This window comes from Brassica oleracea, chromosome C6, assembly GCF_000695525.1.
Source record: "Brassica oleracea var. oleracea cultivar TO1000 chromosome C6, BOL, whole genome shotgun sequence".
NCBI classification, from domain to species: Eukaryota; Viridiplantae; Streptophyta; class Magnoliopsida; order Brassicales; family Brassicaceae; genus Brassica; species Brassica oleracea.
In genome coordinates, this window is record NC_027753.1 from 28950973 (window position 1) to 28970896 (window position 19924).

Sequence of the window (19924 nt, forward strand, 5' to 3'; positions counted from 1 at the left end):
GAGAGAGAGATGGGTTCGAGAGAGAGACTGCGTGAGAGAGAGAGATGGGTTTGAGAGAGAGAGGGCTAAGAGAGATCAGAGGTTCATGGTTGCAGAGATCAGAGGTTGAAGGAGATCAGATTTGCTTTTGATTGAAGACGGCGACAGATCTAGGTTAGAAAAATTAATGGCAAGACTTTGTAATTTTTAAAATAAAATAAGGGTATTACCGATTTTTAGCACTTTTGGATGAGCTTGGTGTAGTTGGAAGCGTTCAAACATCTCATCCAGAAATCCCGAAAAATCCGGATGAGTTTTCAAAATTAATCTGGATGCCGCGTCCAACTTAGCCTCCTGTTTCGAGCCAAACGAACATCGGTCCGCGTCTGCATCTGGATGCCGCGTCCAGTTTACGAAACGAACAGGGCCTCTTTAGCAAACCAAGTCAGCTGTGTGGTTCACAGGATGGAACCTGGTGGAAAAGAGTACAACTACGCAGCCGCTTCAAAAGGAGCAAAGGTCTTATCTTCTAACAAGGAATCAAAAGGAGCCACAAGCATCTTAAGCCCAGACAACGACAAGTATCTCATGAACCCGTGTTCCACTGAAGACAAGTTCGTTGTAATAGAACTTTCAGAAGAAACACTGGTGAACACAATCAAGATTGCAAACTTTGAGCATTACTCATCTAATCTGAAGGAGTTTGAGATTCTTGGAACGTTGGTTTATCCTAGTGATGCTTGGGTTCATCTTGGGAACTTCACAGCTTTGAACATGAAGAATGAGCAGAACTTTACACTAGTGGATCCTCAATGGGTGAGATATCTAAAGGTGAATTTCTTAAGTCATTACGGTTCAGAGTTTTACTGCACCTTGAGTTTACTAGAAGTCTATGGAGTGGACGCTGTGGAACGAATGCTGGAGGATTTAATATCTATTCAAGACGAAAACATAGTGAGACTCACTCAAGAAAGAGACAGTGAGAAGCCAGTCCAAGTGATAGAGGATGGGAGTAAACAAAAGGAGAAGGAACAAGAAACATCACCAGAGAGTGGGGTTGTGAAAGCTGAAGTATCAACTGAGAGAAAGAAGCTGATGGATACAGTGGGAGAGCTGAAACATCACCAACCAGGAAGCAGGATGCCAGGGGACACAGTGCTGAATATACTCATGCAGAAGATAATGTCGTTGGACTTGAGTTTATCAGTTCTGGAGAGTTACTTGGAGGAACTTAGTTTAAGATACATGAACATATTCAAGGAGATGGATGTAGAGGCGATCAAGAGAGAGAAGGAGGTGGGGGAGATGAGTCTAGAGTTAGATGAAATGAAGGAGAGGGAAGAGAAGATGAAGAGAGAGGCAATGGAGATGAGAGAGTGGAGAAGAAAAGTGGAGACAGAGCTTGAGAAGGGTGAGAATGAGAAGGAGAAAGTGATGGAAAAGTTGGAGGAAGTTTTGGAAAAGATGGAGTGGATGGAGAAGAAAGGTGTGGTTGTGTTCACCATCTGTGTTGGGTTTGGGGCTATGGCGATTGTAGCCGTGATTCTTGGGAAGTTGATAGGTTTAGCAGAGAAGCAAGCCGACTTGGCTTGGCTTCTGTTATTGATAAGCTCTATATTTGTTATGTTCGTTTTGTCGCTTTGATGACAAGAGCCTCATTTTTGGTCTGTCTTTTTAGTTTGTACTGTAAAGGCAGTTGAATATCTTATACAGAATAAAAATTCTAGTTCAGATAAAGATCAAATTTAACCACCTTCAGGATTATAGACAAGAAGCAGAATAATCTTACCCCATAGCTGAACTTAGCAGATGAAGTTTCTGCTAATGAAGCTAATACTGAGAAGCAGAATAATCTCACCCCTAAGGATGTAGATGCCCTTCTCGACCAAAGTCTTTTGCAAGCATTACATACAACACTGAAGGAGAAGGACCTTCCCCACCTGGAAGCACTCTATGGTAAGAACACCATTCAGATACTTGAGTTACTTACTTTGGAAACCAATCTATGTGTCTTGATAACTGATTTGTAGTGTTGGGTACATTTCTCTAAAACTGAACTGTACCGAATCAAAACTGAAACCAAACCGGATTTCATAAATATACGTACAGATCATATATATTCATATATATCTCTGGAGTCGGAAAACCCAATTACCCAAAAACTCAAATCATCTGATTGTTTTTATCCGAATAATTTTAAATTATCTTATAAATTATCCGAAAACTTGCCTTAAATTATCCAAAAATTGGAACTGAACGGGAAGCCAAATTGGAACTGAACGGGAAGCAAAATTGGATCCGTAAATTGTTTTTTTGGATATTGGTTGGTTTGCAACTTTGTTATCCCAAACAAACCGAAAACCGAAATAATCAAACCAAAAGCAAACTGAATTTCATATATACTCAAACGGATTTTATAGTTCTAGAACCGAAGAACCGGACCGAATTGAACTGAAATGACAAATTCCCAGGGATTTTGCTCTCACCAACCACAAACCCTCCTTGTACAGTGTCAGTGTCCTGAGCACACACAACAACGCAGAGACAGACGAGAGAGAGAGAGATAGAAAGAAACGATGGCGTTGGCTCTTCGCAGACTCTCCTCTTCCCTCAAGAAGCCCATCTTCTCCAATGGCGGTTCCTTCCGTTCCATGGTTATATCTCCAACTTTTCACGCTTTTATCTTTTGTATCCTCTTTGTTAGATTCTGATCCCTTTAACTTCTCAGTCGTCTACGCCAGCCTCGGAGAGATCTCGTTCCACTGTAAAGATATCATCTTTTCCTTTACATATTACATTGAATCAGAGATGCTTTATAATGATCAGCTTATATCTTTGTTTCTTTGATCAGTGGATAAGACAACTCAATGCACCTCTTGAAGAAATCGATCCTGAAATCGCAGATATCATCGAGCTCGAGAAGGCTAGGCAATGGAAGGTTATTATATTTGATTATTCACGTTGAAGGGTGTTGAAAGGTGGAAGCTTTATACTGATTTGGTTTTCAGGGATTTGAGCTTATACCGTCAGAGAACTTCACCTCTGCCTCGGTTATGGAAGCTGTTGGCTCTGTTATGACTAACAAGTATAGTGAAGGTTACCCTGGTGCTAGATACTATGGAGGCAATGAGTATGTATAACATTTGCCCCTGTTATACTTACAACGGTGTTCTTGCATTTTGTTGTTAAGTCTCTGATCGTCAAGATTGTTTTCCATCTTGTCAAAATAGGTACATTGACATGGCTGAGTCATTATGTCAAAAACGCGCACTTGAAGCTTTTCAATTAGATCCTTACAAATGGGGAGGTACTACTAGTTTATGCAGTTGACATAGTTAAACATATCCTATTAGAAACCAAACTTCAATAATGGTGACACTTGTGACATGAGCTACTCTTTTTTTTGTGTAGTCAATGTGCAGTCTTTATCAGGATCACCAGCTAACTTCCAAGTTTACACCGCACTTCTGAAACCTCACGAAAGAATCATGGCACTTGACTTGCCTCACGGTGGCCATCTTTCTCATGGTTATCAGGTAACCTTGAATATAATCTCTATAGCATAGTGTCAGTTTTTCGGCTTCCACTCTCATCTCCATGTGGAATTGATAATGTATCCTTTTCCCTCTCTTTTCATTGTGCAGACTGACACGAAGAAAATATCTGCTGTATCCATCTTTTTTGAGACAATGCCATACAGATTGGATGAGAACACTGGCTACATTGATTATGATCAGGTTTGCTAGTTAATAGCCATCTTAGCTTAATGCTTAATGGTATAATCGTTACCAAATATACCACTGAGACATGTTGGTATCATATATTCGCAGCTAGAAAAGAGTGCCGTGCTTTTCAGACCGAAACTTATTGTTGCGGGTGCAAGTGCTTATGCTCGTCTATATGACTATGCACGTATTCGAAAGGTAAACACTGTCTCTACTCTTGAGTGTGATGAAGTATAAGCACCAAATTTGCATGTTAACTAAATGTGTATTGCACTTTTCAAGATGATTCATTACACATTTACAGGTCTGTGACAAGCAAAAGGCGGTTATGCTTGCTGACATGGCTCATATTAGTGGGTTGGTGGCTGCTGGTGTGATTCCTTCTCCTTTTGAGTATGCAGATGTTGTTACCACTACAACTCACAAATCGCTTCGTGGTCCTAGAGGGGCTATGATATTCTTTAGGAAGGGGTTGAAAGAGGTTAACAAACAAGGAAAAGAGGTGGACTTCAATTTTCAAGTCATGTTTTAGATGAATTGTCTGGCTAATTTTAGTTGTATTTAATCATATCTCTACATGGCAGGTCATGTATGACTATGAAGACAGAATTAACGCAGCTGTTTTTCCTGGACTGCAAGGTGGTCCACATAATCACACTATAACAGGTCTAGCAGTTGCTCTGAAGCAGGTTCGATCATCAAACTCTTTTTACTGATTATATTCTATTGTCTAACATTTACCCATGAACACCTCTCACTTCTGGTTAAGGTCTAATCTAGGATTTTCTTGTTCGCTTTGATGATGCTTTTGACTTGTTGATTTCCTTCATTACAGGTGAAAACACCAGAGTATAAGGCCTACCAGGATCAAGTTCTCCGTAATTGTTCAAAGTTCGCAGAGGTGAGACGTGTTTGCTGATTGTCATATTCTTTGTTGAAATGACTCAAATAGCCTGCCATGTTTGGAACACCCGAGTATAAGCATAGTGTAATCATCTCTTTTTTCTTTTGTAATTGCAGACTTTGCTATCAAAAGGATATGACTTAGTGTCTGGAGGCACTGAGAATCACTTAGTTTTGGTGAATTTGAAAAATAAGGTACTTCTCACTTTTATCTTATTATTGTATGAACCCTTTAATGTCTAGATGGAAATGCTGGCTTTCGTCTTATATGGTTGGTTGTAGAGAACATAAGTTAAAACTCAAGAATTTGGTTTTAATACGATAAACTAAAACAAGTATGGCTTCTTGCTTCTCATATGTATTGTGTGATATCATTTTTTACGGACACTGCATGTAGCTACTCAAATCTAAATGTTTTGTTTCTGTACTTTGAACCTCACTAAGCAGTGCATAGGTGTTGCTAACTTTCTCTGCCAATGCATGATCTCATCCGAAATTGAGTTTTTGCAGGGAATAGATGGATCAAGAGTGGAAAAAGTATTAGAATCAGTACATATTGCAGCAAACAAGAACACTGTTCCCGGTGATGTTTCTGCTATGGTTCCTGGTGGCATCCGTATGGGTAAGGCTCTTAAAATAACACTGAAAGAAGTAAAGTGTTAGTATGTCAAAAAAGTAGTGCATGTTCATGCTGGTACTTACTAGGGACCTGGTGATCACTGAAAGAATCGTTTATGTTCTTCTAACAGGAACACCAGCTCTGACATCAAGAGGATTCATTGAGGAAGATTTTGCAAAAGTGGCTGAATACTTTGATTTAGCCGTCAAGATAGCCTTGAAGATCAAGGCAGAGTCTCAAGGTATATAAATAAGTGGTTCCGTTTTTATTTATTTTTTGACACGCTCTCTGAAAATTGGGGGATCTATGAATGGTGTAATGCAGGAACGAAGCTGAAGGACTTTGTAGCAACAATGCAATCAAATGAGAAGTTACAGTCAGAGATGGCAAAGCTGCGTGAGATGGTTGAAGAATATGCTAAACAGTTCCCAACCATTGGGTTCGAGAAAGACACGATGAGATACAAAGAGTAGTTTCATTTGTCAAGTGAATCCACATTGGTAGCAAATGTTCTCAAAGAGAGTTACATTCACGTTCTGATAAGACACAGAATCGACGTCTTTCATTTGCTATCTCCTTTTCTTCTTCTTTTTCATTTTGTGTTGAGAATAAAATGTATTGAGATGAATTTATAGCAGTTTTGATACGATTCACAAAACTCATGCATCCTTGTAAGATAAACACATTTAACCAATAAGTTTCTGAAGATTCATTTTGGTCTATATAAATAAATCAGTAAGACTTAAGATTCTTAAAGTTATTGGAAAGAACAAGAACAAAGAGAATCAGCTTCCTTCCCAGTGTAGAACTTGTGATACAACTATGACTCGGCTGTAACATGTTTTAGACCCTTGATCTCTTCTAGTGCATTATGGGCATGACCAGGCAGCAAAACTCTGAACACTGCATAATGGTGATTTAAACTCTTCTCTCCTTGAAGTCTATGAACACTCCCGAGACCGCCTGCCGTGGGGTTTGGAAAAGCATAGAATATTCGTTTTATTCTTTGATGCACGAGCGCCATAGCACACCTTGTATACATACACAGGAACATAATTCACAACTTCATCAGATTCTCAAAAACTTGCTCTTATTAGAAGAGTAATGCATATATGTATGAAGAAACTCACATTGTACAAGGCTCCCAAAGCAAGAAAATGTCATAACCAGTGCAGAGGTAGGGCTTTTCAATTGAAGCATCTCTAAGAGCTGCTTCTCTGCTGCTGTCATTTTGGACCTATTGGTGACACTCAAGAGTGTAAGAGAGACAGCTTTACTACTAGTCAAAGAAAGCACTTGGAGAGCATTCAAAAATGTTGGTTTGGAATAAACTTACATCTGGACTGTTACTGCTTGTTTTCTGCTTTTTAGCTGGTGAATCAGCATTTGAGGGTTGCGAATGATCCAGACTAAAACCCTCGGATGAATTGGGAAACAGATGCCTATCTCTTGCTGCAGATGATTCAATGGCAACTATGGAAGCATGCCTTAGAGGGTGCCATTGGCTACACTTATCAGCATCATGTGGATGCAAGCTCCATTGCCAAGGATTCAGACAAGCAACAGCAGACGACGAACCATTCAGTTTTTCAAGTACGCCGTTTAAGCATATCTCTGAACTACCGTTAATCACTCTATCTATACTCTGACAGTGATTAGATTCCCCTGTTCCATTGAAGGGAATGGTCTCTGAGGTAGTCATGTCGCAAGGAAATGATGGATATACTTGATCAGTTTCGGTAGCTATTATCCGCTTAACTGAAGGATCAACTATTACTGCAGCATTTACAAGCTGAAAAATACATCAAAAGCTTAGAAATTTGTTCAAGAGAAAACGGATTGAAGCAATACAAAAAGGGGATGATATGTGAAAAATCAAAACAGATTAATAGGAGAGGGTGATACAGAGAGCCTGATCTATTGTCCAGAACTTCATAACTGCATCATATAGAAAGGGAAGAAGCAAAATACTTACAGGCTTATGACTAGAAACTGCCAAGTTAATGGCAACACTCATGAACTTGCAGATTGATTGTGTGTCCTCCTCACTGAATCCACCTATACCATCTATATTGCTGTTATTTTCAAATGCAAAAGAAAACACCAAGTGAGTACATCATTATAAATAAAGACATGTTATTGCTACATTAATGCAGAGAAGGGCATGGAGCTTTTGGTCACAATATAATTCAAGAAATCAGAATCTGAAGAAAAGGGCATGGAGCTTACTAGGTTGGAGGATGAAATGAAGTTGGCCATATCTTACATTGTTCTTCCCACTCCTCTTTCGATACTGCAGCATATTTGCATACCTATCGTAGTTATAGCAGAAACATAAGATCCAACCAAAAATATAAATCAATGAGCAAAAAAATATTTTGACATGGATTCTAAATGTACAAAAAGCCTTAAAAGAAGAAAAGAAAAAGCAAGCACCCACTTCCGTAATAAAAGGACTCAACTCATAGGGACCGACGAGTTTCTGCACATCAGGTGGCATTTCCTTCGAATGATCGTTGTGCTCAGGTGCTAGACATAAGATGACAGTCAACTGAGGTTCCCCTGTACAAGAAGCTTGCAATCAAGACCTCAACGAACCAAAAAAAAAAAAAAGCTAAAAATGAGAGATACCATGATCTGGAAGAATCTTCCTCCGCACCCTTTTAACATGACGAAGATCTTCAAGAGGAGCAATCTTACATAACTGCCTATTATATAGCAAAGTCAAAAACTCTCTAGTTATAGCTCAGAGTCGAGAGAAACTGAGCATGAGATTACAGCAATGAATCAGAGTGGAAACAACATAACAAACCTCACTATAGTATTGGCACATTTGGGCTTGATTACACTCGCATACACCTTCACTGTGTACAAAGAACACACAAGCAGACGTCTGAGAGATCAATCCAAAAAAATGAGAAACCACTCTTAAGAGACTGAAAGCATACAGGTGGGCTGATGCTCAGGTGAGAATGCAGGCTTATCAGGTATATGGATGATTTCCCATGCACTTGAATCCATTCCTTAACCTCAGCCTTATCTGCAGATAGGTTCATAGCACAAAGAATTAGTGAGAGAAAACAGAGGAAAGACTCCAGCTTTCTCTGTGGGAAACTGGTAAGATTGCTTTAGAGAACTTAAAGGTTCTAACTTTATAACCAAAGAGCAACTTCCACATTACATTACAGATTCATTAGGCATCGTAGTAAGTAAGTAAAACCCAGGTCAGGCTGCTTTGTCTAAGTAAGTATTCCGAGGTACAGGATTATCGAATTCACTAGTTAATCACTTTGGATGCAATCCCAGAAACATAATCACTAGAAGAAAGGTTACTAATCATTAGAGAGAATTAGATATACCTCACGCTGGAGCTTAGAGGAAAGCACGGGACAGAGACGCGTGAGCTTGAGAGAGAGAGAGAGAGTTCACCTAAAAGACACGACGGCGAGAAAGAGAGAGAGAGAGAGTTCTCCGAAGACGAGACCGGAGAACACTTGCAACGACGTCGTTTGCTCCCTTGCATTAATTAAGCCTAATAATTTAAAATTAATTGAACGATTAATAACAGCTTTTGCGGTCGGTAGCGGTTGACAGCGTTCCGGAACAATCATACAAACCGCTACAAATTGCTCCAAACCGCTCCGAACTTCTTAAAATCAAAAGCTGGTTCCACCTATCATTTGCGGTTGCGGGTGAAAAGATAAATATAAAATTATTTTTAAAAATATTTTAAAATTTGGAAATATTATAAATAAAAATATATACATATTTTATATATTAATTAAAATTCACAAACAATATCATAATTTTTTTTATAAAAACTTTAAACTAACTATTTATTAGAATTTTTAAGCATTAATATAAACACATACATAAAGATATACACATATATAAAACGAAATAAAATATTTTTTAAAAAGTTTTAATATACATCTTCGAAACAAATTTTATTAAAATTATAACTTTCAACTAATTTAAATTTTTTATAAATAAACATAATATTTTTATTAATCATATTATATTGATAATTATTATATTTTATTACAAAAGTACTTTTTTATATTTTTATAATGTTATAATATGTTAATATAGATAATTTATCATTAAACCACTGCAATATCTTATAATCAACCAGTCACAAATATTCCGCAAACGTAACAATTTTCAAACGTTGTGTCTGTCATACAAACCGTTTAATAACTCTTGAAACCGCAACTATCCGTATCCGCAATCTCCCTCACCCGCAACCGCTGCGTTTAAACCAGTTGGACTTCGAAATAAATTCTAAATCAATAGTATAAAAGAGTCGGCGGGACAAGACATCTAAACCACCCTTGCAACGACGCCGTTTCACAAGACATCTAAAACCCTAAAGCAGAGCACTTTCTCCGGCGAAAGAAATGGCGGCGAGTCTAGGGTTACGCCTCAAGGCGGCTACATCGACGTTGAGGAGCGGAGCAGCTGCTACTCTTCGTCCAAGGACTTGGTCGTGGGAAACGGCGAAGAGATGTCGCGGATTCTGCTCAGAAGCAGAGAACGACGTACCAACATCAGGAATCGGGAGACCTCTCGCCAAGATCCTCAAGGAGCTCAACAAAAAGGTTCCAGATTCCGCCATCAAGACCCGCGTCGAAGATGGCTTCTCCATGAAATACATTCCTTGGTTTGTGTTTTAGTCTTCTTCTCTTTTCTGAGAGAGAGAGAGAGAGAGAGTGTGTTGGTACTTACTCATATGTTGTGATGATTGGTCAGGCATACTGTGAATCGGATTATGAACCTGCATGCTCCTGAATGGTCAGGTGAAGTTCGGAGTGTTACTTACTCTCCCGATGGTAACACCGTCACTGTTGCTTATCGTGTCACTCTCTACGGCACTGATGCTGAGGTATGCCCCCTCTTCTTTTAGCTTATTGTTTACTGATAAGCCTTTAGTACTAAACCCTAAACCCTTAAAGCCAACACAGCTCAGACTTAGAGAGGATTGTTGAGAAAGCCCAACTCCGTGTTAGGGAGTTTTGGTTTCTTACTCACTGTCTTGTGTGTTTTTTTTTTTTTCATTTTTAGCTGGAATCATTTGCTGCTAAAGTTGACAATTGTTTTTTGTGTTGTGAAGATTTACAGGGAATCAACAGGCACCACTTCTGTAAATGACAAAGGCTATGGTGATCCTGTGCAAAAGGCTGAAGCAATGGCGTTTCGCCGTGCCTGTGCCAGACTTGGATTGGGGCTTCATCTCTATCACGAGGATGCTTTGTGAAATCATGCTTTTTTTTAACCATGTGAACAAACTATATTTTGGGTGTTCCCACTGCCTTGGTAGCAATAGTCGTTGAAGGTAAAACTTATGGGAAGGCAAGTTTTGTATCTACTGATGCCCTTTGGATTTGAAATCGGTTTATGCGATGAGCCTCGAAAGACTTATATGTAAAGAAGCTCATGCTGCGTATATTTTTCAAGGTTGCGACTTAAACCAGTTTTATTTAAGTTTGCAGCAATGGCTACTGAGAATTGTACGATTCCAATACACTCAGGCTTAGAAAGAATCAAGACTAAAATGGGTAAACAGTTGCAGAAAGCGTTTTGAAGGATACACGTCATGCTAACGCATAACAGCAGCTTTAGATTTACTTTGAAAGAGTTAACTATCTTACATACTATCTCTTGATAAGCAGCAACATATATTATATCTTTTAGAAAGTCTTGGGAGTACTTGTTGATCTAGAAAATTATAGACAGAATGGATACAAGATCCTTGTTCAGACCTTATGCAGCTTGCAAAATCCTCATATGATATCTTTGTGCATCAAAACATGATATGCTCTGTCTTGAAACTAGCTTTATAGTTTGGGGCTCTGCTCATTTTCATTATCACATGTTATTATACGATAAAAAACATTTTTGTTTCAGCTTTATACACAAGTTCAAGTATCATAACATACAAACTTTAAAAACCTAAAACCAAACACATAAAAAACTAGTGAAGGAGAGTCATCTGTTGGATATTGACAGGATATGCGTCGATAGGTGGTCCATAGAAAGCTCGTCTAGCCAGAACAGAGAGAGCAGTCTGAGTAGGATGAAATGCATCCCAAAACAGATACTGTGACCTGTTAGGACAAGGGTTCTGCATCGGCAAACATGTGATTTGTCCTTGGTTCCTCCCAACCCCACAACAAGCCCTGTCCACTACACTGAATCCTGTACCACACATATATATAAACATCGTTTGATAAGCATAGAAGAAACTCATTTTAGGAGCCATGTAATCTAGACTATACCAAAAGCAGCTGGGTTGTTTAACATGTCACCAAAGGCGCCATATGTGTTGCCGTATACATAGATGGCTCCAGGTAACCTTTGGTTCAGCTGGTCGACAATTGATTTTATCCCTTGGTTAAATGTTCCTAGTATCTCGTTCACTGCGTCAACGCATCTCCCGGGTGGTCCAACGCTTGTGGCTCTTTGGTTTGGTATACAGCCTAGTGGCGCTACTCCAGTTATGTATATTTTCCTTAGACCTAGGCTGTATAGAGTCTGCACACATGGATTCAAAATGGTTATTAGAAGATTCATTGAAGGATAATAATACTATTATAAAGATTTGATGTTAATATACAAGAAGTTGTCTAGCGTATTGACTGAGAAGTAAGTTAGCGAACTCAGGCGGTCTGTATCTGAGGCTGGAGGAGTAGAGACTAGGCATAAGGTAGTTGTTGATATAGTCATTGCTTCCAAAAACGAGAATCACAAGCGATCTTGCCAAGTAATCCGTTAAGTTTTGGGGACTCATCATTGTTCTTAACTGGCTTAGGGTCGTCCCTAGGTTCAACACTTGCCGGTTCATGGTGAATCTATCTCCCTGCACATTAAAGCCATCACCACCCTCTTGTCAATAAACACTATACACCAATTTAAAAGTGTATGACACAGAGAAAGCTCAGAAGTTACATAGTTTTGGCCTGATTCATCAAGGATGCCAGCAGCTGCAGATGCAAAGTTAACTCCTCCAAGGATTCTGTTGCCTGATGTGGTTGGATCCGCAAAGGGAGGAGGCGATGAGATTCCTAACAACTGAGCTGTTTTACAGAACAGTTTTTTTCAGTAAGACAAAACTGATTGTTTGACAGAGACTTTTGTTAAAAGTGTATAAAGCCTTACCAAGCAAGTCAATGAAGTTCATGCCGTTACTAAACCTGCCAGTAGGACGTAAGTTCAAGTCTATACCATAAGGGAAGTAATTGGCTCTAGCTATGGATGCTACTAGAAAGTTGTTGTTCCCAACATCGACCAGCGAGTCTCCGAGCACAAACATGGCAGGAACTCTAGCTTGTCCGTTCACCAACTCAGGCTGCTGTATTATAACAGACGCCACCACTGCAACTATAATAAACGCATATCCTCTCATCATTTTTTTTTCTCGCTTCTGTTCTTTTGAATTTAGAAATGTGTTTATGGAAAGGTTGTTATATAAAGGTTCTAAGGAAACACATGGAGCATGTGACACATAGGAGTTATCTTCCGGATTCTCTGTTTCAATTTTTGTAACGGCTCTCTTTTTCATTTCGGCTGCTTGCATGTAAACGAGTAAATAAGGTTGCATCATGTTTGAAAATTCATAAGAAGAAGCTAGAATTGCATATGCAAGAGACAAGACCATGACGCGTGTATTCGCCTTCTTCAGATAAAGATCAAGAAAAATAATGAGCATAGGATTATCTTAAAAGAACCAAGGTCAAGAAATGTGAGCAGTCTTTACCTGTTAAAGGGCTGAACTGGCACTTAGGTTATTCATGAGATACAGAGAGGTTTTGATTAAAAACTAATATCTATAGGGCTTTGTACTTATCATATACATCTACCAAACAAGAGAATCATTTTTAACTACATTTGATATTTGTACTTCCTAGGACTGCATTTCTTGAGCAACTCCTGTATCTAATACATGCAACGGACAGTCACTAGAACGGTTGCAATAGAGAGAAAAACCAGTGCTAGTAGTTACCTGACATGAGATTTCGAGTCGTGTAACCAAGTTATATAACAGCACATGCTAGTTACCTGTCAAGACCACTATCAATGGCAAACAAATCACATGATTCTTTCCCCTATTCCTAAATCACTAGATAATAGCGAGAAGAAAGTGTTGCAAAAGAAACACAACTGGCTGAAAATGAAAATACATTTTGACACCAAAAGAAGTATTCAGTGGGAATTTGGTGGACATTTCTACAGCAAAAGAATAGTTCAATGAAATGATAAATGCGCTAAGATAATAGAATCTAAAGGATACTCTGTTTCTCATCCTTTTTCAATAGCACAGTTGATGTGTTTCTGCAGAATGATAAGCTGCCTTGCCATACACTGTTCTTTTAAAGCATTCACACAAGAAATATGAGATGCAGCACCAAAAACAACGGCTGTGCAACCAGTTCTTTATCTGCCTTACGAAAGGAAGTATATTATTGGATTTCAGAGATGCTCACATGTTTTGTTATATATCCTCATGGATAGCCTTTGCCTTTTGCTCCATCTCAAGTTCTCAACCTACAAAGAGATTCTCACCACAATGGAGGTGAACATACACAGAGATCTGGATTGCGTTTTAACAACTTACAACAGCTGGCTGTCTCGAAAGGCCACTCATCACCTTTTGCATCAAATCTTCAATCTCCTCCTGAAGGAGAAGTAAAAAAAAATACTGATACAAAGTACGTACCTGTTGGTGTTAATCTTTTTCTACAATAAGAAACAGTGACCCTTAAAATCAGAATATACATTAAGCTGTGCCACTTTTGAGTGTAGATTACATATCATTACTACTGCTACAAATAACTATAAATATTACAGGGCCAAAGTACGCTTAGTCACTTCCATTTTGGTGAGAAGCCCTCTCATCTCTTCCTCCATTCTCATCTTCATCTCGTAAAACTCTCTCTGCCCTCTCTCCATCGCCACCAACTCCTCCAGCTTCCCCCTCTTCCTCTCCTCTACCTCCTCCACACTCAGCTTCCCCATTCTCCTCTTGTACTCTTCTTCTATCTTCTCCTTCTTCGCTATCGCTATTCGCTTCAGCCCCTCTGCTTCTCTTCTTGCATCATCCGCCCTCCCTTGGAACATCGCTGCCTCTGCTTGCTTCATTCTCACTATGCTCTCTAGTTCTTCAAAACGAGGTTCCGTTGGGATTTCCCTTTTCGAACCCGTCTCCACTCCAAATATTTCGCCTTGTCTCTCTATGTGGAATCCATCAACTATACTTGCTGATCTTTTCGGCTGGTGATGCGGTTTCTCTGAGCACACCGATCTCAGCCATGCCGTGTCCTGACTAGGGCTTCCCCTCTCGTGCCTTGGTTTTGGCTGCTCGTATCTCAACGGCGCACAAGCTTCGCCAGGTGTGGAGGAATCACAGTCTGCCATTACCAAGCAAAGTGATGATGATCAGCAATGACAATTTTTTAAGTAATTAAAAAAAAAACAGATAAAGACAGTTATGCACACCTGAAATGAAACCCAATATCTTATTGCATGCTTCAGGAAGGTCTATCAATTTACTTGTCAAACTTGCTAACATAGCATCAACAGCTTGTCTAAGCTGTTTCCCTCTAAAGTCTTTGCTTGATGAAAATATCTTACTGACATATTCCAGTTCCTTGCAAAACCGCTCAGATTTCCATTCCCTGGCAAAATTCAGAAACACTTCTTTTACAAAGCCAAACATCTCCGAGGGATGGTTACAGGCGACACAGTGGAACTGCATCTCGGTCGTTCCTCGGCCACCAGAAGCGCTGATCCCATTCCGGATGTAAGATTCTCGTATCCCACATTCTGTGTGACACCAGTGAAGACACACATCACACCCAACCCAGCTACAGGTGTTGGATGCCATATCAAAGTTTGAGCACAAAAGACACATGCAAGCACTACAAAACCCATCCTTGCTTGAACAAACCTTGCAATCACATTCATCCACAGGCACCAAAACCCTGCACGAAAGGTTTTTACATCTCATGTTCATGTAGATCTCAGCTAAGTGGGCAGAGGAGATACTGTCGTCCAGCTCAAGGAAATCAGAACGTCCAGTTTTCAGAGAGACCAAGATCTCCAACTGAGCACGATGCGATTTTGTAAGCAGTTCCAATGTAATATCAGTCCTGTTCTGCAGAGCATCTTGCAAAACACCAAGCCGTGCATTCTTATCCTTGTTCATCATCATCTGCCGGATGTATTCCTTCAAGCTAGCTATGTATCGCGTGGTCATCTCTTGAAACCTCTTGGTCATCACATGCATCGAATCGGAGAGAATGTATCTCATTACAATCTCAAAAGATTCATCCCCACCAGCGTTAATGCCACTTATCCCGGAGATGCTGCCACCAAAAAAGTCCATGGCTTTTTTCTTCTCAGCATGGAGCTTAGAACCATTTTCGAGAGAGCCAGCTGATCTAACATCAACAGTTTTCTGGAAACTGAACTGTTTCTCAACCCTATCTACAGCCTTAGAGCTCCCATCGGTCAATCTAAGATGCTCTTCATCAGCTTGACCCGGAATTAAAATACCTTTCATTGACTGAGGAGGAACTGAACCATTTCCATTCTCCATCAGTTTCTGATAGACTGTAGTCTCGTTGTACCTTGGGTCATTATGAGACAGGGCCTGCCAATCTATACCCTGAAATATAGGCCGGCTATGAACTGACTGCTCATTATCTCCAATGTTGTGATTCAACGAACAGCTTGGGTTGTGATTAAACGAACGTGAACCTGAAAAAGACATAGACATGGTGAAGCCTTCGGAATCAGTACGAAACGTGTCTGTCATAGAACGAACACTTCCAGAACGGACTGGTGAACCCATAGGCTGATTAGTATCCTGACCACCAACTGGTAACAGCACATCTGGTAGGCTAAGTGAAAGATCCAGTGGCTCCAACAACTTCTCATCCTTTGACTTATTGACACCTGACTGCTCAGTTTTATTTGTTTTTCTGACGGGAGACCTGGAAAACAGTTCGAATCCTCTGGTACTTGGTCCACCGAAGTTGTCATCTTCATCTCTATCCCTGTCAGTAAGATCCTCAGGCTTTCTTTCAGAAAAGACAGCATTTTCATGTAAATCATCGAACGGGACATCCAAATTTTTGCTATCTGATACAAACGGTGTATTCCCTAGAGCATTTTCCTCAACACGTTTTGGGGATTCAACTTCTGCTGCGTTGGCGTCACCATCACTACAATTCACTCGATTAAGCTCCTCTGCCTGAGACTGTTCAGGAACAACAGCAGGATAAAGACTTTCTTCCAACTTCACTTCATGCTCCTCCTGGTATCCCTCTTCTTTATCATCGACCACATCTGTAACCTCATTGACAACAGCAGTGTTTCTGTCATCGCTAACCTCATGTTCACTAGCCAAAGCTGTAGAGCTATCATTCACATTGTTTTGAGAAGTATGCATGCTCTCTGTCGCATGCTCAGCCACATTATCCCCTTTCTCAACACTTTCCTTACCCATCGTACTCTCAGCCGTTTTCATTTCCCTATCATCATCAAAGTCAGCGTTTTCCTTCATTTCCTGGAAGCTGCTACCAATCCTTTCACTGTTTTGATCACCAGTAGCGCAGGAAGGGTCTTGAGTATCCCTAGATACGGTCTCTGGTTGAGACTGTGGCTCAGGCTCAGGCTCCAGCTCTCCTTCCTCCATCTCGCTACCACTCTTACCCCCATGCACCTCCTCGCTTTTCTTCCCAACACTCTTAGACTGCTCACTCCCAGAGTCTTTAGACCACGTCGGAGAAGCTAAAGACTTAGATCTAGACCTCGAATTCCTCGAATCCACCTTCACTCTCACCTGCTCGTTACTCGAGTCTCTCGACCAAGAAGGAGACTTAACACTCCTCTCCCTCTCCCTCTCCCTCTCCCTCTCGCCATCCCAATGACCTCTCCTATCTCTCCCAAAATCATTCCCAGGACCACCAAACCTCCTCCACGAAGACGACACGCTAGCTTCCCTGTTGGGCCTCTCTCTCTCGGAGCGAAACCCCTTCGGAAACGCCCTCCTCGAAGAAGCGCTCTCAGATCGATGGAGAAGCCTGTCTTCTCTGCCGAATCGCACATCCGGATCTTTAATCCTTCGATTTCTACTACCACCGTCGAAGTCGAGATTAGATCGCCTTCGGGATAAGGACCTCGAGAATCCAGCGGCGGGATCGTCGCCGCGGTCGCGGTCGTATCGAGAAGGGGATAAGGGCCCTCTGCGACCCCAGCGGTGGGAGGAGGCGGAGATAGGGCGGTCGGAGGAGTTGAACGGAGGATCTCCGTCGACGTTGGTGTGATTATCGGTGTATGAATCGAGATCGCTGCTGGATCTTAGTCGCTTCATCGTTTTTTTTTTTTGAAAGAGAGAGATTAGGATTAGGATTAGGGTTAGGGAGACGTATCGGAAATAGAGACGTAGAAGAAGAGACGTATCCTCCAGTCAACGATTCTCAGCGACACATCTTTTTGATCTCCGGTTTGGAACAGTGATAGCACCCCCACGTTCTTCCACCACTCGATTCTTTTAGCGCGTGTAGGATGCTTCGTCTAAAACGATCTTCGCATGAGATATCTGTGTGATTGCACGCGCTGATTAGTGCGAGTAGGATGTAAAAGTGGATCGAGTTGTTAACCGGTTCGAGGCGATTTACTTTTTGATTAATTACAATATCAATCAGTGGATCTTGACTAGAGGTGTCAACCCATTTGACCATTTTCCCTTTTCTTTTCCTTTTTTCAAAAATTATGTCCAAATATACCTAATCCCAAATAAAATTATGATAGAATGGATAGTCCGCGGATCCAAATAATAAATGGGAAATTGGACCTATAACCATGAAAAAAACTGTAATTCACACGCTAACCATTTAACCTAACAATCCGATACACGCCGTTAAATATATATATTAATACTGTAATACCTATTCGTATAACCGGCGCAACCTGGAAAAATAAAATTAAAATTATTAATTATTAATTGTGTACAAAAGTAAAACTGTGTCTTCCCCTACCTCACATCTCCCATTTTATACTTCATTTGGTAACTTTCTCGAAGTCGAAAGGTCACCGACGCCGATTTCCTCCAACGCCTCGCATCCGCATGCAATCGAAAGCTTTTACATCTCCTTCGTATTCCTTTGTCAATCGCCTTCCGCGTTAGTGTTTCACCGGCGGTTAGTAACACAACCTTCCTCTTCAACTTCACGAATTCGATTCTTCTCAGATCTTTGAAACTCCTGTAAGTTCTCCGTGTTTTTCCTTAGATTATCTTCATATTCTCTTTGTCTGTGTCCAAATCAACTATTCCACTTGTGTTTTTATCTCATATGCATAGTAAATGGTGTAGTAATATTGTTTCGATATAGAATAGCATTTGCGTTACATACGGGTTTCACCGTCTAGAAATGACATGATATCCGTTAGGTATATTCCATTTGACTTGGAATAGAATAAAATATAGACGTTTATATTCCATTTGATTTTGAATGAAATCAATTCGAACGTTTTATATCACCTTCTTTAGATTCTGAATTCATACTTGTATTTATATTTACTTATTTTTATACGGGTATTAGGGTTTACATTTCCGTGTAGGGTTTAGTGATGATTGGAGAGGGGTCAGTTTCGGAATATTGAGTTCGTCATTGCAAGATTGGGATTGACATTGAATTAAGTGTCATATTTCCGTGTAGGGTTTCATGATTAGTTGATAGGTTTCTTATTCTCCTGTGTGGTTTAAGATCGTGAGCTATGCATATCGTTACGTCTTACAGAGTTTCCATTCCATATTATTGTTATACTATATAATTTATTTTACATTTACCTTGTTATATGAATCCTAACACATTTATCTTTCTCTTGTTTCTCAGGTTACAAATGGAAGATTTAGGCTGTCAAGTAGATTATTCGGGATTTGAGCCAGCTGATGAATATATTTTCATTTATATGTAATGATGCAATGTGTATATAAGTGAAATATATCGTGTGTACGTAAAATGGAAAGACCATTCATGTGAAATGGAGTATATAATCTTTATTATTTGTTGTATTCTATTATATACGCAGAACATATAATAGAAATATGATTGTACAGTGCATAAGCATAAGTTATGTTTTATTGTTGTATTATTGCTATGAATCTTAGTTTATGCGTATTGATCAAAACTAAGAATTTAAAACTCAATTTTATCACTTCGTTAACCCGATCCACATAAGTGTAAACTTCACACAAATTTTGTTAACCACATCTACATTTGTTGTTTGGGTTTAAGGTTTATATTTGAATTTAGGGTTTAGTAAATAAAGTTTAAGGTTTAGAATTTAGAGGGTGGGTGAGATTGGGGGTTAGGTCTATGATTTAAGGAAATTAATTATTTTACATATTTTTAATATTTGGGTTTATGAGTTATATTTGGGTTTAGAGTTTAATGATTAAGGTTTATGGTATAGTATTTTGTTGGTGAAAGGGGTAAGGTTGAGGTTAGCATTAACTTCTTCCATGATATCATAAACATTTCATAATTTCATCAATATGTATTATGCTATTTATTTAGTTCCATTCTATTTAGGTTGAATGTTTATATTTGAGTTTAGGGTTTATATTATAGTTTAGGATTTAGTGATTATAGTTTAAATTTAAGTATTTAGGAGTTTATGGTGGAGTTGC

The 19924-nt window shown here is 39.7% G+C and overlaps 7 protein-coding genes across 12 annotated transcripts in view; 3 read left to right on the top strand and 4 right to left on the bottom strand.

Annotated features, from left to right (window-relative positions):
* LOC106299944 (putative nuclease HARBI1) overlaps positions 1–403 on the bottom strand; it is a 3535-nt gene extending 3132 nt beyond the window's left edge. Inside the window, exon 1 of the mRNA XM_013735970.1 lies at positions 210–403. The gene's annotated coding sequence lies outside the window, so the exon portion shown is untranslated. The remainder of the gene's footprint in view (positions 1–209) is intronic.
* Positions 404–444: 41 nt separating this feature from the next.
* On the top strand, positions 445–1623 carry LOC106297944 (uncharacterized protein SLP1-like). Its single transcript, XM_013734072.1, has one exon. It carries the CDS (start codon positions 445–447, stop codon positions 1621–1623), a length of 1179 nt encoding a protein of 392 aa, XP_013589526.1.
* An 803-nt stretch (positions 1624–2426) lies between these two features.
* Positions 2427–5946, top strand: LOC106300736 (serine hydroxymethyltransferase 2, mitochondrial-like). Of its 2 annotated transcripts, XM_013736941.1 has the most exons (15): positions 2427–2633; positions 2708–2743; positions 2831–2917; positions 2988–3109; positions 3210–3286; positions 3391–3515; positions 3624–3716; positions 3810–3902; positions 4009–4206; positions 4289–4393; positions 4540–4605; positions 4725–4802; positions 5118–5229; positions 5357–5467; positions 5551–5946. In XM_013736941.1, exons 1-15 carry the CDS (start codon positions 2556–2558, stop codon positions 5697–5699), a joined length of 1530 nt encoding a protein of 509 aa, XP_013592395.1. In that variant the 5' UTR covers positions 2427–2555; the 3' UTR covers positions 5700–5946. The 2 variants fall into 2 exon arrangements, with proteins under 2 accessions (XP_013592395.1, XP_013592396.1); XM_013736942.1 differs by lacking the exon at positions 2708–2743 and having other exon boundaries at positions 2440–2633.
* LOC106300737 lies at positions 5921–8720 on the bottom strand. 2 transcript variants are annotated; one of them, XM_013736943.1, is made up of 10 exons: positions 8586–8720; positions 8175–8266; positions 8039–8090; positions 7858–7934; positions 7667–7788; positions 7456–7538; positions 7202–7301; positions 6563–7018; positions 6357–6463; positions 5921–6257 (listed from the first exon to the last, which is right to left on the bottom strand). In XM_013736943.1, exons 2-10 carry the CDS (start codon positions 8245–8247, stop codon positions 6047–6049), a joined length of 1281 nt encoding a protein of 426 aa, XP_013592397.1. In that variant the 5' UTR covers positions 8248–8266; positions 8586–8720; the 3' UTR covers positions 5921–6046. The 2 variants fall into 2 exon arrangements, with proteins under 2 accessions (XP_013592397.1, XP_013592399.1); XM_013736945.1 differs by lacking the exon at positions 8586–8720 and having other exon boundaries at positions 7858–7930.
* An 828-nt stretch (positions 8721–9548) lies between these two features.
* Positions 9549–10655, top strand: LOC106298718. The gene is made up of 3 exons (XM_013734862.1): positions 9549–9889; positions 9979–10111; positions 10340–10655. Exons 1-3 carry the CDS (start codon positions 9627–9629, stop codon positions 10481–10483), a joined length of 540 nt encoding a protein of 179 aa, XP_013590316.1. The 5' UTR covers positions 9549–9626; the 3' UTR covers positions 10484–10655.
* Positions 10656–11085: 430 nt separating this feature from the next.
* Positions 11086–13748, bottom strand: LOC106300034 (GDSL esterase/lipase At1g71250-like). 4 transcript variants are annotated; one of them, XM_013736080.1, is made up of 6 exons: positions 13710–13748; positions 12385–13587; positions 12175–12302; positions 11843–12085; positions 11505–11760; positions 11086–11424 (listed from the first exon to the last, which is right to left on the bottom strand). In XM_013736080.1, exons 2-6 carry the CDS (start codon positions 12932–12934, stop codon positions 11201–11203), a joined length of 1401 nt encoding a protein of 466 aa, XP_013591534.1. In that variant the 5' UTR covers positions 12935–13587; positions 13710–13748; the 3' UTR covers positions 11086–11200. The 4 variants fall into 4 exon arrangements, with proteins under 4 accessions (XP_013591534.1, XP_013591536.1, XP_013591535.1 ...); XM_013736082.1 differs by having other exon boundaries at positions 12385–12606; positions 13229–13713; XM_013736081.1 differs by having other exon boundaries at positions 12385–12901; positions 12983–13713.
* A 197-nt stretch (positions 13749–13945) lies between these two features.
* LOC106300033 (protein OBERON 4) lies at positions 13946–17697 on the bottom strand. The gene is made up of 2 exons (XM_013736078.1): positions 14722–17697; positions 13946–14633 (listed from the first exon to the last, which is right to left on the bottom strand). Exons 1-2 carry the CDS (start codon positions 17600–17602, stop codon positions 14068–14070), a joined length of 3447 nt encoding a protein of 1148 aa, XP_013591532.1. The 5' UTR covers positions 17603–17697; the 3' UTR covers positions 13946–14067.
* Positions 17698–19924: the final 2227 nt, after the last annotated feature.